The sequence below is a fragment of the Castanea sativa genome, chromosome 12 (genome assembly GCF_040712315.1).
Source record: "Castanea sativa cultivar Marrone di Chiusa Pesio chromosome 12, ASM4071231v1".
Lineage (NCBI taxonomy): Eukaryota > Viridiplantae > Streptophyta > Magnoliopsida > Fagales > Fagaceae > Castanea > Castanea sativa.
In genome coordinates, this window is record NC_134024.1 from 7,126,785 (window position 1) to 7,144,004 (window position 17,220).

Genomic DNA, 17,220 nt, shown 5'->3' on the forward strand with positions numbered 1-17,220 from the left:
CAATATATAACAAGTAAAGAAGACATTCCTTAGCCTAAAGAGGGTAGACGGCAACCGTCCAAAAACCCTTATAAAATAAGTATTTAAAGGCATTGTGCATAAACTCGTCCAGAACACTCTAGACGAGGTAATTGTACTTGAATACATTTCAAACTCTTAAATACATTTTAAATAAAAAAAAAAAAAAAAAGAAAAGAAAGCTAAACAACAATAACAATTTCTTCAAAAGGAAGGGGCATCAATGTTGGGGTCGTCCCGAGCTGGTTTGGTGGAAGCGTCGTCCTCGATGTTGACATCGTCTGAGCCTGTGTGGATGAGGAAACTTGTAGCAGCAGCAAGGTTGAGTTTAATGGTGCTAAAGTCAACTTCAGGAAAGTTGTCCATAGCGTCCATTCTAAAGTCCTCAAACCCTGCTGCGTAGTTTGTATCCATCAGGTCAGTGAACTCTTTGGACGCTTTGAATTCCTCCACTGCCTCGTCTTTAGCTTTCTTAAGAAGTAGACTCAGCTCGTCGTTCTCCTTTTGAAGAAGTTCAAGACGCTCGTCCTTCTTGGCAGCGTCGGACTTCAGCTCCCCCACCAAAGCCTTCAACTCTTCAGACTCGTCCTTGGTCTTGTTCGCCACCTCCGCCCACGTCCTACAGTCGTTTTTGATCTCTTCTATTCTTTTCTCTAGAAGGATCCTCGTCCTGTCCATCTCTGTGGCCTGCCTGGACGCAGCTATGAACTTGGACATTGCCTACATGGAAGAATAGGAAGTTTAGAAGATAGAAATAACATTGGGCAAACATGGACAAACCAAGACGAGGCAAAAATGGTCACCTTGAAGAGATCGTGGACGCCAGAGTGCTCGAACTCTTTCAAGGACATGTTGTAGCACGCAGCTACGTCCTCGCCTTTCACAGCCTCTTGGAATCGCTCCCAAGCCAGATCCTCGTTCTCCAATAAGTTAGTAGAAATCCCTTGAGGAGGCTGGGACGAGTCAGGAGCAGGGGACTTAGACGGAGTGGCACTAAGGGGCGTGGACGAGTTTACATCAACGACCAGGACGGGCGGCTGGGAAGGAAGTTCAGGCCTAGCAGTTTCAGGCCTGGACGACCCAGACTTAGCCTTCTTCCCCCGACGACTTGGCAAGCTAGCCAAGTCCACATGCTTGGACAAGCTTTTCCTTTTTTCTCCAGAAGCAGGACGAGGCTGGGGCTGAGGTTCAGGTCTCGCTGCCTCGTCGATCACTTCCTTTCCCTTATTTCCCTTCATGGTTGCCATTCCTAAAAAAGAAAAAAGAAAAATAAAAAAGTGCGAACACATACATACAAATAAATAATAATAATAAAACAAAAATGGAAAACACATATCTTAAAGAGGAACACTCACGTCTACGGGTAGTTAGCTCGTGTGCTAAGGCGTCGACGGACGGTTCAAGGCCGAGTCCCCACTTGTGTAGACGCTTAAGGGTCACTAACGAGTGAAAGTCTCGTTCAGAATGTAGACGGGCCCTGTGGACGCAATCACGATGGAACTTGCTCAAAGAAAGTCGTCCAACGGCTGGAAAGGGAAGAAGGAAGTTAAGGTTAGACCATCGTCCAAAGAGAAAGTATAATAAAAAAGAAACAAAAAAGAAGAGCATAACATACCTTCTGGACGAAGGTTCCCTATGTCTCCAGTATAAGGAGCAAACGAGTCTCTACCAATCTCAACGGGATGCCCCGCCCAGAAACCAGAGACGAAGAAAAATTCCGTCTTCCAGTTTCTGTCAGACGAGGGCAAAGACTTAATCAGTCTACAGTCATTGCTCCTGGCTGTGAACTGATGGAAGCCTCGAGATTGATTTATCTCGGAGGGTTTATAGCAGTACAAGAACTCGTCCACGGTGATAGGACGGTCCCCGTCAAACACCTCCATCCATAAGACTTGCATGGAGACAATTAGTTTCCATGCGTTGGGGTTAAGCTGACACACTCCCAAGCCCAGCCTAGTGAGTAATTCCCTAGCAAAGGCATTCAAAGGAAGTCTAAGCCCCCTTAACAGATAAGCTTCATAAACACCTATTCCAAAACGAGGCTAGCAACACCATTCACCTCGGACAGCTAACCTAGGGTTTAGATCATCAGGAATTTGAAACCAACTCCTAAGGGAATCTAACCTTCTCTCGTCCGTCCTAGAAGGAACCTCTAGAGCACAACTATATACGGTTTCCCGTTCGTCCAAAGGGGAGGACGGCGGGAAGCTCGTCGAGGTGTCAGCCCCGGAGGCTGTCCTCGTCCTAATACACTCTTGAAAGGTTTCTGCAGGAATTCCAGGAACACCAGATGTGTATTCCTCAGTTGTGTGACCACTACTACTACTACTGGCATTACTGGAGGTATCACAACTAGAGTTGTCGTGATACTCGTCTATGGCCTTGACCACACTGTCGCTAGACGAGCAGGAGGCCATTGAAAACGTCCTAACACTTAAAACGGAAAGCTAGAATAAGTGTAGAGAGATTACCTGGCTCTAGACGAGGGACACTAAGGACGCTGAGGATATTCTTAGACGAAGCGACGGACGAGAGTGTCAAAGCAGAAAATTTGAAAAAGTGAAAGGGGCATGGGAGGGAAACCACTATTTATAGGCAGAAAAGTCTCGGTAACCGCAACGACGGAACCAATTAGAAGGCGACACGTGACGCATGCCTCGAAGAAGTAAACTAGTTGACTAACCCCCTATGGATGTGCGACACGTAGCGCGTTTTAAAATCTGTCGATACGTTGCATAACTCCTGGACGAGGGGCAACTGATGTGGGATGAAAACGCTCAGACCGTCCCTGGACGGTCATCACCTCGGCAGCCGTCTAAGAGTTATCCTTAGGACGAGGGTAACAGACAAGGCCGTCCTGAGGATGATAGCGAAGCTACATCCTTCGTCCATGGGATGCGCACAGCCTGCCCTGAGAGGACTCGTCCACATAAAGCTTCGTGGACGAGGATGCTACACTTGGAATTATCAGGCACACTCGATGAAGGAATTCCAGGACGAGGAGATCATACTTAGGAGAATCTTCGAATATAATGTGACAATCCCTTATCCCACGCATAACTGTCATGTATCCGTTGTGAAATAGAAGTGTAACTCTTAAACGGTATGGCAGTTACGTTTAACCCTCCTTGAATCCAGGAGAGGTTCCAATTTCGATAACCGTCTATGAAGGCGCTATATAAAGACTGATTCAGACAAGGCAAAGGTATGTGAATTTTACTCCAAAAAAGTTGGAACTCCAAAAATATAGAGAGAAAAACTAACTTTACCATCGGAGGGTTTTTGGCCGGCAGCCCCGGTCGCCTTTGATTGGCTTCTCTTTTTTCTTCAGGCCGCAGAGAGAGTGAGTGGTCCTATCAAGTCCGAAGCATCCAGCCTACTGATCTTCTTAGCATCATCAATATGTAAATAAAATAAAATATTTTTACTAAATATTTTTTATGCCATTAGTAAAATATTTTGGGTTAATACGACACAAAAAGTACAATTTTTTTTCCACTTAAAGCCATTGAGTTGTGGAGTTCAAAATTAAGTGCCTTTTCCTATAGAAATTTGGGTTAATACTTCGCATAAATTATCTAACATCACGTATCTTTTGTTTTGATTTGGTTTGTTTTCTTTCACCCTGATGATGCACAAAATCCTATAGTAAATCATTGACTCCACATGTCTTTAATAGGTTTCTTACCCATTTTTTAATAGATGTGATATAAATTGAATTTATACCTTATTTTTTGGGGAGAGAGAAAGCTTATGATAGATTTACAATTAACATAAAATTTAATCATTTTATTATGAACAATAGTTTGATAGTCATGATGTTAGAGCATCGTCTCCTACCAGTGACACATTGCATTGCATCGTATTATGAAAAGTATGCACAATGGTCCCAATTAATCTGTTTGGTAACTGTAGACCATCACAAAATCTTGAGACTACATTGTAGTCTACTAAATAGCAAATAAGGTTTGATTTAAAGATTGGTGTCTATCATCACGCTAAACACTTGGGTCATATTTATAAGACAGTTCGGAGGTGGAAGTATCCCAAAACGTTACAAGAAATGATATGTTTACAATATTTTTTCAACAAATTTTATGTGGTAAGTTGTTACAAATTGTTATTAGTGGGGTAAAAAAGTAATTTCAGTGGTAGATTAAAATTAGAATTAATAACAACTAACCATCTATGATTTGTTGTAAAAATATCATGGACGTAACACTTTTCAAAGGTGATAGATTATTATCACTGGTGATCTATTCCCCTTCCCAATTGTGGGATTATTCCAAAAATATGATAAGAGGGTGTTACGATGATCAATTCTCTTATGAAGCTAAAATGATACATCATCATTCATACCCAACCCGTGCTCAGAAACTCTTCTATTTTTTGGGTAAAATTTAATGATTTGTATCCATTGTAATTTGAGATTTTATATTTTCTAATCACAAACAAAAACCTATGGGTGTGATAAGTATTATGTTTTTTTTTTTAATTATAGTTAAACCTATTTAATTGATGTGATAATTCATAATATATTCTTCTATTTAAATAAAAAATGTATATTTGTTTTGAAGAAGTTGGTAAGTGGGAGTGTTCCTATTTTGTAAGCAATGTTTTAGTGTAAGTTAGACATGTATTTTTACCATACTATCCTTTAGTTTTGTCTCTACCTGAACTTAGAGGTGTATAGGTATTTTGAAAAAAAAAAAAAATTTGGTCCAAATAGGAGAAGTCCCTTAAATAGAAGTACAGAGAATGAGCTCCAATTCGAGCGGGTGGTATCTATGAGCTTACCCAAATGTACTGTAGAAAGTGGGACAATGACGACCACACACGAGTCCCCTTTTTCTTCTTCTTCTTCTTCCAAAAAAAAAAAAAAAAAGTAGTACAGAGAAGACAGTCGGCGACAAAAAGTATCCCAAAATGTGAGACTATTATCATGAGTAATCTGCTCCCCTTCTTAATTGTGGGATTATTCCAAAAAAATGATGGGAAGGTGCCACGTTGACCATTTCTCCTTATAAAACTAAAATGACACATCGTCATTTTTCTCCATCATCAATTGCAGGAGGTCACAACTCACAACCAGTTCAACTACTCTCTCTCTCTCTCGGTAAAAAAACAAGTTAGGAAAAACGAGGTTGCTAAATTGGAACACACAATTTAAGTATTTTAGGCAACCTTTCAATAATAACTGTCAATAACCGTTTTTCCCACCACCCATGTGGGGTCCTTCAAACCAAACCAAGAAAACAAACAATATAGTATACCCACCACCAACTTCTCCTATGCATGCCCATATCTCACCCTTTGTTCTCGCTCTGTCTCTAATGGCCAATGCGGTGGTTTACACCCTCATAGCCACCGCCTTCTTCATCCTCATGGTATTATTCTCTCCCTCCAAACAACACGGTCGTGATCATCGTGGCCTAAATCGCCGCCTAGGCTACGAATTCCGGATCACAAATTTCGACCCTCTAGTCAGCAAGTTGGAAAGACTGGCTGAAAATAGGGGACAAGAAGACCCCATTATTAGTACTACTTCCTTCCATTTTGAAAACAGTTCCTTTGTGGATGAGGTTGACGATGCTTATGAATATTTTAGTGAAGGAAAATTAAACACAACCTTAAGGTTGTACATTTTGTTCCCTTTGATAGACAAAGCACCAACTGATGGGGTGGTTAGTTTCAAGGAGCTAGAGGCTTGGTTTGAACATCAAGCACATCAGAGATTGAATTATACAACACAGAAAGAGATGGCATCGCGCGACAAGGACGTGGATGGGGCCATAGCTTTCAATGAGTATCTACCTCAATTTTTCAAAGAAGATATAGGTACTTATATCTTTATCTTTATGAGGTGCGGTCTCAAGCTGATTGTGCAAATAATACAGAAATTGCTCCATTTGTCTTCCTAGACATAACCAATTGTGAAATTAAAATTTGGAATTTAGAGCTAGTTGGGATTAGAATATGATCAATTAATATATGGAATGAATGATTAAGTTGTTAAGAAATGTAGAATTTACTTTATTGTAACAAAATGGTTGCTGTAATATTAGCTAGAAACTTCTTTTGTTTTTCTTGTTTTCTTGGTAACCTATATGAGCAAACAGGTATTGTATTGGATAGAATTTGATATAAAGAATGTGAAACAGAGAAAAATGGAATGGGGCATGGTGAAGCTGGATGGTGGAAGGAGCAATTTGATAATGCCGACATTGATCAAAGTGGATCTCTTAGCTTTGATGAGTTCAAAGAGTAAATTTTCGAACTTCCTTTTCTCTCCATTTCATCTTATTCATGTGTTTAATATACACAATTATTTGTGCATGCTGGGGAATTTGATGAACAAAAGCCTTATTTCCATGCAGTTTTTTGCACCCAGAAGACAGTGGGAATGAGAAAATTCAGAAATGGCTTTTGAGAGAAAAGATAAAGTAAGCAATCCACATGTCTAATATGCTCTTCCTTTTGCATTTACATTGTAATAATGTACAATTGAGATATGATATGAATGATGATAGTTTCCCCTAATTAATTTTGTTAGTCCAAAACCTCTTGTATGCTTAGTGCCTTGACACAATGATTTTCTTTACAGGCGGATGGATTATGATGGTGATGGGAAACTCAATTTTGAAGAATTCCTCACCCATGCTTATGATATTTATAAGAATTATGCTGATTTTGAATCTCGTGGGGCTGATGTACCCACAGCAGAAGAGAAGTTTGCAGAGCTTGATGTGAACAAGGACAAGTATGCATCCTTTGAACTTAAGAACAAGTTTTTCTTTCAAATTATGCACGATAATTTTCCCGTTGAATAATGTTAAGTTCTTTTGCAAAGTATAGGATTATATCTTTATGTTCAATGTTGTTGGTGGATAGTTTAAACTAGCTGCTGTTGTTTGGGTTATTCACTAATCTCATATTGACAAAAAAATTTCAGATTGTTGGTAGTGGAAGAATTGAAACCCATACTAGGTTACCTTCACCCAGGAGAATTGACTTATGCAAAATATTATACTAGTTATCTGATTCATGAGGTCAGCTGCTATTCTATAATGTTAAGTCTTTGCATTACTTGTTGGTTTCTAATTGTAAGAACATTGAACTTTCTAACTTTGTGCCTTTTATTTCATTCAGGCTGATGACAACAAAGATGGGAACTTATCGCTTGATGAGATGCTCAATCATGAGCATATTTTCTATAACACAGTCTTTGATGAAATCAAAGAAGATTACGATGATGATTTCCATGATGAACTCTGAACTGTGATCCTCAGAACATTTTTTAACATACCAGTACAGAAGAAAATGAAAAATGAAACAAAATTTTCCTTCTCTCCTAGAAAGTACTTAGCTTTCTATTTATGAAGAAGCCCTTAGCTCTTCAAACATGCCCAAATTTCCTTTATCATGATTGAGTAGATCTAACCTAGTATAGAATGCAATTAAAGTTCAGTCCATGTGTAAAGATGCAGCAATGGATGTCCAAATTAACTTGAGTCACAATTTTTTTTTAATTTCTTTTTCCTAAAATGTCACAAATAGAGGAAATATCCAACCTCTTTTCATTGAAATCCAATGCAATGAATATTGGGTATGTGCTTAATGTGACCAAAAGTATATTATCTGTTTTTTTTTTTTTTAAGTAGTATTGTGGTAAAAGTATATAGTCATCACTTTGTGGATTCAAGTGGTTTCTACAAAAGCTACTACCATGGTAGAGTAGTAATTAAGCATGTCGCAAAAAGAAATATTTTTCCTCAACAGACAGTTTGAGTAGGCTTACTTTTTTACTTAATTTTCAACATCCTTAATATTGGTTGATTGATTCAAGTAATATCTTCCCGATTCCTTGGGTTTTGATTCACTACTGCATTAGACAAGTTACACTAGTTATTTAAATCTTTTCAAATATATGTACAAAATAACTTGAATAACAATACTGTTTGAACTGTTACTCAGAATTGCTTTAGCCATGTTGTCTATAGAATAATCTTTTCAAAACATTATTGTTATCTGAAGAAGATTGAATTATGTACACAGTATGTCTCTTTCGAGTCGGCTTTCGGCCGTAGAGTTAATTATTAAAATAAGGAACTAGTTGGCTTAGTTTAGTGAACAACCATTGTCATGGTCCATGGATCCATTCCATCCACTTCAGATAGATTTGTTTTATTAGCAAAGCTTTATTATTTTATGTTACATTGAAAATAACACTCATGCAGAAATACAAGAAGGGGAGTACAATCTTTGCGGTGTCCCATATTTGGTTTGGATTTTGCCTCTCTTCTCTTACTATCTACCTATCTATAAATAATAAGGAACAATACTTTTTAACTATAAAAGTTAATTTATCAAGTAATTAAATTTTATAATGGCAGATTTGTAAGTGACTTTTATAATTTTAGGCCATTATCACCTAATTTTGCAACCCTTAAGTTCGCTGTTAACTTCCAAGATTTAAAAAGAAGAATGATGCTATATTCATCTCATATCAAAGTCCCATTGCTTATCAACATTTACAAAGGTAGTTCTCATGTTATCTAGGATTAAGGTTTTGGGTTCCTCTAATTTTTATTTTTTTAAAGTTCTTTGGTTTTAAAATGAATTCACATTGCTGTCAAGCTTAGATTTAAGGCTTGAAAAGTTTGAGGTGTAAAAGTAATTGAGAATGTGAACACATTTGTGATTCGTCAAGAACCCTTTGTAGTTCATTAGCATTGTTTAGTCTCCCTTATGAGGAGAATAAAAGTTCGAAAACCCCTCCATCACTTATAGTAACATTTTTAAAAAAATGAAAGAATTTAAACATTAAATTTGTTCTCTCACTACCATAACTAGTAACTTTAAATATTTTATTATTAAGTATTATCTTAAAAAAGAAATATTTCACTATTAAGCGGGTTTTTTTTTTTCCGAATAAATACTTTATTGATCAACCAAAGACACAAAAAGGAGAGGCTTAGATTTATTTCCTATGAGACTAGGGATGGAAAACTAGAGATGGGCACTGGCTCAAATCCAATCACACAAATACACAATGCAGCACTTCTAAGAACGCATAAGGCTACCTTTGCTTCACCCAACAAAGGGCTACTAGGATCCAACTGCTCTGTTTAGGCAGATAATAGCGTCTGTTTCTCATTTTTGGTTACCACTGCAATTGTGATTTTTTTCCTCTCTAATCACTGCATCAAAGTTTATCTTAACCCAATTCTTTGGTGGGTGCTTCTAACCTTTCTCCTTTGCTGGTTTCTTTGATTGGTCATCCCATGCTTGCATAGATAGATCAGTTGTGGAACTTTTAGTGCCATCCACTCTAGCTTTGTTCCTAGCCATCCAAATTTGATCACAAAAAATAGTGTCATAAAAGCTAAAATTAGCTAACTACTTCATCATTCTAACTCCCCAAGATTGCTTTAGGCTTAAGAATGGTTAAGAGGTTCCACATGTTGCTCAAATTTAAAGGCCATGGGGCTAACAACCATAGTTGATAGTTGCTTCAACCATTCACATTGGAGAAAAAAAGGGGCTCTGGTCTAGACTAGACTAGGGTCTCCTCCTTTTCAATGAGAATAGTGCATATTTGGATCTAGATTCTAATTCCTTTCAAATTATTTGTACATGTAAAAAAAAAGTGACTGTTACATTCAATAATTTTTGTTTTCTAAATAATTGCATTCAATATTTCCAAATGAATAAAAATGCATTGAATTGACCAAGTTTTATTTTATAGTGGCTTGGATTTCCTAGAAAGACCTCAAAATCAAATCATAGTAGTCCAATAATTTTTTTTAACCTACTTATAATAACCTTTGCATAACGTTAATGATAGGAAAAATCCCATCTCAAAATCAGCAAAATTTGTTCTAGATGGTCCCACACGTCTTACTTTAATCACACGGCTAATTTCTCAAAAAGAAATCTCATTCGTCAATTAAGCTGACTTTTCATCTAATACTTCTTAATCTTATCGATTTGATTTGATTTGATTTTTTTTTTAAGATAAAAATTTGAACAAATTAAAGTTACAAAATTAGGATAATTGGGTCCACAATACAACTCAGTACTCACAGTCACAACTCAAAGCCAGGTCAATTTTTTTTTTTTTTTTAAAAGACGCGTAAAGCAAAAAAAAAATAAAATAAAATAAAACCAACGGCTCTGATTTGATTTGGAGAACAATCTAACGGGCCCCACAAAATAAAATTCATAAAAATTTCAAATACAAAAAGAAAAAAAAAAATTTATAGGTACTATAAATTTGTGTAATTCAAGCTTTTTGTTTTTCAATTTTGCTCTTCTCTCTCTCTCTCTCTCTCTCTTTCTCTGAGCTAGGGTTTCACTTTTTCAGAGCGCCGTTGAGTTCGTCTCGATCGGTGACAGTACTGCTACTGTCTCATTCAATTCCGTGGACCACCAGGTAATTTTATCATTCCTCTATCAAAACCCCCAATTTTTTTGACTGAAATTAGGGGTTTTTTTTTTTTTGGTATGTTGATTTGGGCATTCGATCTATATATTGCTGATTTGTTTTTGCTTCAATTTTTGGCAAATGGGTTGAATTTGATTAGCTTGTGGTTGTAATTTTAGTGGGTTTTCGTTCTTTTTGTCAATAGAAGTGTGAATTTGATAGAATTGTATTCAATCTGATTCGATCCGTGACTTTCTTCAAATTTACTTAGATGGGTTTCAATTCTAATTGCTTAAGGTCTGGTGGGTATATACTGGCTTTTCAAATTCTGGGGCAATTTTTTTTTTTTTTTTTCAAGTTTATGTTTTTATTGATTTTAATTCTTATTTTGAAAATTTGAGTGATTAGTGGGGTTGATGTGATAATACTATAATAGTCATATAGATTCACTTTGATGTAATTTAGGTAGTGCAGCTGATTTACTTTTAAAGTTTCTACTCTCAGTGAATTTTGAACTGTTTTCTGATATCTGTCTCATTCTGATTATAATATTAATATTCACAGTGCACAGCAGAGCAGATTTTATTTTTAGTCATCTTTTCATGCTTCATGTTTTTAAATTTAATTTGCACCTTCAAATTAAGTTTTATTTTTTTCCTTGGATGCAGAAAATAATGAGAAATAAAAATAATTTAAATATCAAAGCTTTAAATGCAATTTGGTTTCCAGAAATTTGAAGCAACAGATATAGATAAATTAAGGGAAAAAAGGATGCAGGAGTATTTCTGAGTTAACTGCACGAAATATATGTGTTTGCTTTTTTGGTTGTGGTTTTACTTTGATTTTTTGTTGGAATTGAAATATGAAATTTTTGGTTACTGCAATTTTTTCTTGGATATTTTAATCACATTGTGATGTCGGTTCTTAAACTATTGATCATTTGTTGAGTTCTTTATGGACTTGGGTTTGGGATGGGAAGCTTGTTGAACTTTTATGTATCTGAATTAAGATATATTTGATACTTTCAGATACAATATGGCGATGGAAGTTACCCAGATTCTTCTGAATGCCCAATCGATCGATGGTAATGTGCGGAAGCATGCAGAAGACAGTATAAAACAGTTTCAGGAGCAAAACCTCCCCAGTTTCTTGTTATCTCTGTCTGGAGAGCTAGCGAATGATGATAAGCCTGTAGAGAGCCGTAAATTAGCAGGTTTGATACTTAAGAATGCCTTGGATGCTAAGGAACAACATAGAAAGTTTGAGCTTGTTCAAAGCTGGGTGACCCTGGACAGTGCCGTGAAGGCCCAGATCAAGACATGCTTGTTACAGACCCTATCTTCTGCTGTATCTGATGCTCGATCAACTGCATCTCAAGTCATTGCAAAGATTGCAGGCATTGAATTGCCTCAGAAACAATGGCCTGAGCTTATAGTGTCCCTTTTGTCAAATATTCACCAGCAAGCAGCTAATGTCAGGCAAGCCACTTTGGAGACTCTTGGATATTTGTGTGAGGAAGTCTCTCCTAATGTTGTGGATCAGGATCAAGTGAATAAAATACTTACAGCTGTAGTTCAGGGTATGAATGCATCTGAAGGAAACAATGATGTTAGGCTTGCTGCTACAAGAGCACTGTACAATGCCTTGGGCTTTGCTCAGGCAAATTTTAGCAATGATATGGAGCGTGACTATATCATGAGAGTTGTCTGTGAGGCAACTCTCTCCCCAGAAGTGAAAATACGGCAGGCAGCTTTTGAGTGTTTGGTCTCCATTTCATCAACTTACTATGAGAAATTAGCTCATTACATCCAGGACATCTTTAACATTACAGCGAAGGCCGTGAGGGAAGATGAGGAACCTGTTGCTCTTCAAGCCATTGAGTTCTGGAGTTCAATCTGTGACGAGGAGATAGATATCTTGGAAGATTATGGGGGTGATTTTACCGGGGACTCTGCTATTCCCTGTTTTTATTTTATAAAGCAGGCCCTCCCTGCTCTTGTCCCTATGCTGTTGGAGACACTCCTTAAGCAAGAGGAGGATCAGGATCAGGATGAGGGAGCTTGGAATATTGCAATGGCTGGGGGCACTTGCCTTGGCTTGGTTGCACGTACAGTGGGAGATGATATTGTCCCACTTGTTATGCCATTTATTGAAGAGAACATAACAAAACCAGAGTGGAGGCAAAGGGAAGCAGCCACGTATGCTTTTGGTTCAATTTTGGAGGGTCCTTCCCCTGACAAGTTAACACCTATTGTCAATGTTGCGTTAACATTCATGCTCACTGCTTTGACTAAGGACCCAAATAACCATGTGAAAGACACTACTGCTTGGACTCTGGGGCGAATCTTTGAATTTCTTCATGGTTCAACCATAGATTCACCCATAATTACTCAAGCAAATTGCCAACAGATCATTACTGTTCTGCTTCAGAGTATGAAAGATGTTCCAAATGTTGCTGAGAAGGCCTGTGGTGCTCTCTATTTTCTTGCTCAAGGGTTTGAGGAGGGAGGCCCATCATCACCTCTAACTCCTTTTTTCCAGGAAATCGTTCAGGCCCTTCTCACTGTTACACACAGAGAAGATGCTAGTGAATCTCGATTGAGGACTGCTGCATATGAAACGTTGAATGAAGTGGTGAGGTGTTCAACTGATGAAACAGCTACCATGGTGTTGCATCTTGTTCCTATCATCATGACGGAGCTGCACAAGACTCTTGAGGGGCAGAAACTCTCATCTGATGAGAGAGAGAAGCAGAGTGAATTACAAGGCCTTCTTTGTGGGTGTTTACAGGTCATTATTCAGAAGCTAGGGTCATCAGAGCCAACTAAATATCTCTTTATGCAGTATGCAGATCAGATAATGGAACTATACCTGAGAGTTTTTGCATGTAGAAGTGCCACTGTGCATGAGGAGGCCATGCTTGCCATTGGAGCCCTTGCCTACACAACAGGCCCAGATTTTGCAAAATATATGCCAGAGTTTTACAAGTACTTGGAAATGGGTCTTCAAAATTTTGAGGAGTATCAAGTGTGTGCTGTGACAGTTGGTGTCGTGGGAGATATATGCAGGGCATTGGAGGATCAGATTCTTCCTTACTGTGATGGGATTATGACACAACTCCTTAAGAATTTATCAAGCAATCAGTTGCACCGTTCTGTTAAGCCTCCCATATTCTCGTGCTTTGGTGATATAGCACTGGCTATTGGAGAGAACTTCGAAAAATATTTGATGTATGCCATGCCCATGCTCCAGAGTGCTGCAGAGTTGTCTGCCCACACATCGGGTGCTGATGATGATTTGGTAGACTACACCAATTCTCTGAGAAATGGAATCTTGGAGGCATATTCTGGGATTTTCCAAGGGTTTAAGAACTCTCCTAAAACCCAGCTCTTGATACCCTTTGCACTTCACATCCTCCAGTTCTTGGACAGCATATATATGGAGAAAGACATGTGAGTTCTCTGTAGAAGACATTTATTTTTCTGGTGTTCTTATTTTAAATATTTCGTTCTGTATTATTTACTGATTTTTTTTTTAAAAAATTTGATTTATAGGGATGATGTGGTAATGAAAACTGCTGTTGGAGTCCTTGGAGATCTTGCAGATACACTTGGAAGTAATGCAGGTACTCTGATACAGCAATCTCTGTCAAGCAAAGACTTTTTAGATGAATGCTTGTCCTCAGATGACCATTTGATCAAAGAATCTGCTGAATGGGCTAAGTTGGCCATCAGTCGCGCCATTTCTGTTTGAGGCTAGCATCACTTGGTATTCTCCTTTATTTTAGAAGTCCCTGCATGCATTTGGTCGTGTCGAGTTGGGGTCCAGGGTTGCATATACATTGAGTCATCACCATTTTCTGACAACACAATACTGTTGGTCTTCAAGTTGTCACTAACTCTTGCGTCATCACCAAATGTTGTCACTAACTAATGCATCAGCACACGCGCGCACACCCGGGGGTGAGGGGAGGGCTGTTATGGAGAAGAGGGTAGTCATGGCTTCACTGAAATGGGTGGAGGTCTCCATAGAAAATCAGAGCAAAGAGGGCTCATGGAGGAGTGCAGTTGCAGACAGAGAGGGAGGTAAGCGTGAGATGAAATTAGATGCTGCTCAAACTGCTTGATGATTGGCTGTGCACTTGGGTCCTTAAAATGATAGTCCTATTCTTGTCGAGGTTAGTCCCAAATGGTTACAGGTTTTTGAACAGAAGAATGCGAAGAGGTTGGTTCTGGTGTTGTGACATTTCAACAGCACCCAAGTGCCATATTCCCGAGTTTCTCCTTCCATCGGCATGTTTTTATTTCCATTTTCTCCTTCCTGGAGAAAGTTTTCATTCCTGGTTTCTCCGTCAATAGCAGATTCTCATTCTTTTGTTAATTTGTGTCTTCATCCGTTCACCATATGTCCATCATGGTCAGTTGTATTTCATCCTTTTCATATTTTTTCTTATACTTGGTATGCGGGTAGGGATTCACCCACATTTAACGAGTCTAAGAGCATTTCATCTTGCATTTCATTCATTCATTTTTCATTTTTGTCAGTCTTAGTAGGTGTTTTCTCAGGTCAAATTTTCAATACCATGCATTCATGAAGAGTGGTATATGAGTATAGGTTTTGATTTTGCTTTGGAATGTGTAATCATAATCATATCTATCTCCTCCTGTGGAGAGTAATATATTGGAATGTCACGAATTGTGATGGCATTAAAAGATTATGTAAGGATTTGGAGTGTCACTCTTTGCTAGAGGCAGTGTATTTGTGGTCCTGCCTCAGTTGTTATCTTTCAAGTGATATTTATATTTATAGAAACGATGAATTTTGTGGATATGTGCAGCTTTATTTTCTTTATTCCTGTTTATTGGTCTTACTTGCCTCTGTTTGATTAATTGCCATAATTCATTTACAAACTGCCCTGGCCTTCAGCTGCAATTGGTGTGTGTGTGTGTGTGTGTGTGTGTGTGTATATATATATATAGAGAGAGAGAGAGAAATAATATGTCTATAACATTTTCACAACATTTTTACAACAAATTCTAAGTGAGAGGTTGATAACAGTTATTTTTGGGGCAAAAAAGTAATATTAGTGTTAGATTTAAATTTGAACTAATAATAACTAACTACTTATGATTTTTTGTGAAAATATTACAGACGTAGCATAAAGAATTGGTTTATGAAATTTCTGAAACTAACATCACAATATATAAAACTGTGATACACCGTTTGTTTCATCGTCTAAATAGAAAAACACTCAAATTGACAGACAGTGAGAGACAGTCCGTAGGGTGGAGAGAGAATTTTGAGGGCCTCACTGTCGTCTGCTTGGCCTACCACCACCATGATTCTGCCGGAACTGTAACTAGTACATTTTTTAATTAATTAATTTTTTGTTAGGCGTCAAATAAGTTTTTGGAATGATTTTTGTCTGAGTTGGTTCAATTTTTTGTCTCTGTGTTAGATTTGGATTTGTTATGGATATTTGGGGTTACATTAGTAATATCTACTGTGACAAAAAAAAAAAAAAAAAAAACTGAAATGGTGTTTAAATCTATTTTTCCCACACACAAAAACCTTGAACCATAGAGGGAGCCAAATTAGGAATAAGCAGTGGGTCATGAGCTGCAACGATGACAAGACTCCAAGGTATTCTTCTTTTCTCTCTAGCATTGCTTGATTGTGTTTTTGAAAAATTGTTGCAACCATTCCTGTTCTAAACATCTAATAGCATAAAGGTTTATTTTTTCGAAAATTTTGGACAGTCAATATGATTAATTTTGAGTGCTTTGGTTGTATTGGTTTGATTCATGTAGTTGTTTTTTTTCCTTTCTTTTGTTTGCGTATTTTTTGTTGGATTTGGTTATGCGTTTGGGTATTTGTGTTAATTTAGTTTTGGATAGTCAAGGTTTAGAAAACTGTGGTCAAATTAAACGAGAAAGCATTGAAACTTATGCCTGTTCGATGTTGCTCTTAAAATGCAAATTGGGTTTTACTAATGTATACTCTTATAGAGCATATATTAATAATTTTCTTATGGGAAAATGAAAATGTGACTTACTTATTTGACAATGCATGCACTTAATCGGATTCAAGTTTGTATCCTTAATTGGTTACTAGAATAAACAGAGAGAGATGAGAATTTTAGATTTTGATATAATGTACTGTAATAAATTATTATGCAATATATATATATATATATATATATAGCATCAGATACATCAATTTGTATGGAAGTTTGGATAAAAAAGGATGCTTTGATATCCTCCTATTTGAATCTTTATCTACCTTCCTTGAACTGACAATAATTAAATTATTGATTATGATTATTAGACAATCTTAAAAGATGGCATTATTTAAAAATTGTATATCCTCTTATTTTCCCAAAGGTTCCAATCTGACCCACCAGAAGCTGGCATAGCCGAAAGGACAGTGTCACTGGTAGTATTCTTATTTTAATTGCAAGGATACAAAATCAGATAGAGAAAAGGCATATTTTTATCAACTCCTTGATCGTTATCTCGGTTTTTTTTTTTTTAAATCTTTGGGTTCCCTTTTTTTAAAACGTATAGAATCATAACAATTAATAAGTAATAAATTAAATTGAGCTTTTTAAAAATAACAAATTAAAACTTTGGCCTATATTTCACTCGATGAAATATTTAGCCTATAGAATCATAATATTTAACTTTACTTTTTGTAATTTCAGGCTCAATTTGTTATTCTTAAAACTATAAGATTTAAGTAAGAGCAACTGAGTCAAGAGTCTTGTAACTTAATTG

The 17,220-nt window shown here is 37.2% G+C and overlaps 2 protein-coding genes across 2 annotated transcripts; both read left to right on the forward strand.

The window, feature by feature from the left end:
- The first annotated feature begins 5,351 nt into the window (after nt 1-5,351).
- LOC142618496 (uncharacterized) lies at nt 5,352-7,526 on the forward strand. The gene is made up of 6 exons (XM_075791441.1): nt 5,352-5,856; nt 6,180-6,282; nt 6,396-6,461; nt 6,623-6,778; nt 6,971-7,067; nt 7,168-7,526. The coding sequence occupies exons 1-6, from the start codon at nt 5,352-5,354 to the stop codon at nt 7,291-7,293; spliced, it is 1,053 nt and encodes a 350-aa protein (XP_075647556.1). The 3' UTR covers nt 7,294-7,526.
- A 2,800-nt stretch (nt 7,527-10,326) lies between these two features.
- Nucleotides 10,327-15,274, forward strand: LOC142619320 (importin subunit beta-1). Its single transcript, XM_075792383.1, has 3 exons — nt 10,327-10,453; nt 11,473-13,896; nt 13,999-15,274. The coding sequence occupies exons 2-3, from the start codon at nt 11,480-11,482 to the stop codon at nt 14,195-14,197; spliced, it is 2,616 nt and encodes an 871-aa protein (XP_075648498.1). The 5' UTR covers nt 10,327-10,453; nt 11,473-11,479; the 3' UTR covers nt 14,198-15,274.
- The last annotated feature ends 1,946 nt before the right edge of the window (nt 15,275-17,220 follow it).

Coding starts and splice junctions, on each gene's coding strand:
- LOC142618496 (XM_075791441.1), top strand. CDS start 5,352: ATGGCCAATGCGGTGGTTTACACCCTCATAGCCACCGCCTTCTTCATC. Junction 6,462..6,622: donor CTTTTGAGAGAAAAGATAAA/GTAAGCAATCCA, acceptor TTTTCTTTACAG/GCGGATGGATTATGATGGTG. Junction 7,068..7,167: donor CTAGTTATCTGATTCATGAG/GTCAGCTGCTAT, acceptor TATTTCATTCAG/GCTGATGACAACAAAGATGG.
- LOC142619320 (XM_075792383.1), top strand. CDS start 11,480: ATGGCGATGGAAGTTACCCAGATTCTTCTGAATGCCCAATCGATCGAT. Junction 13,897..13,998: donor ATATATATGGAGAAAGACAT/GTGAGTTCTCTG, acceptor TTTGATTTATAG/GGATGATGTGGTAATGAAAA.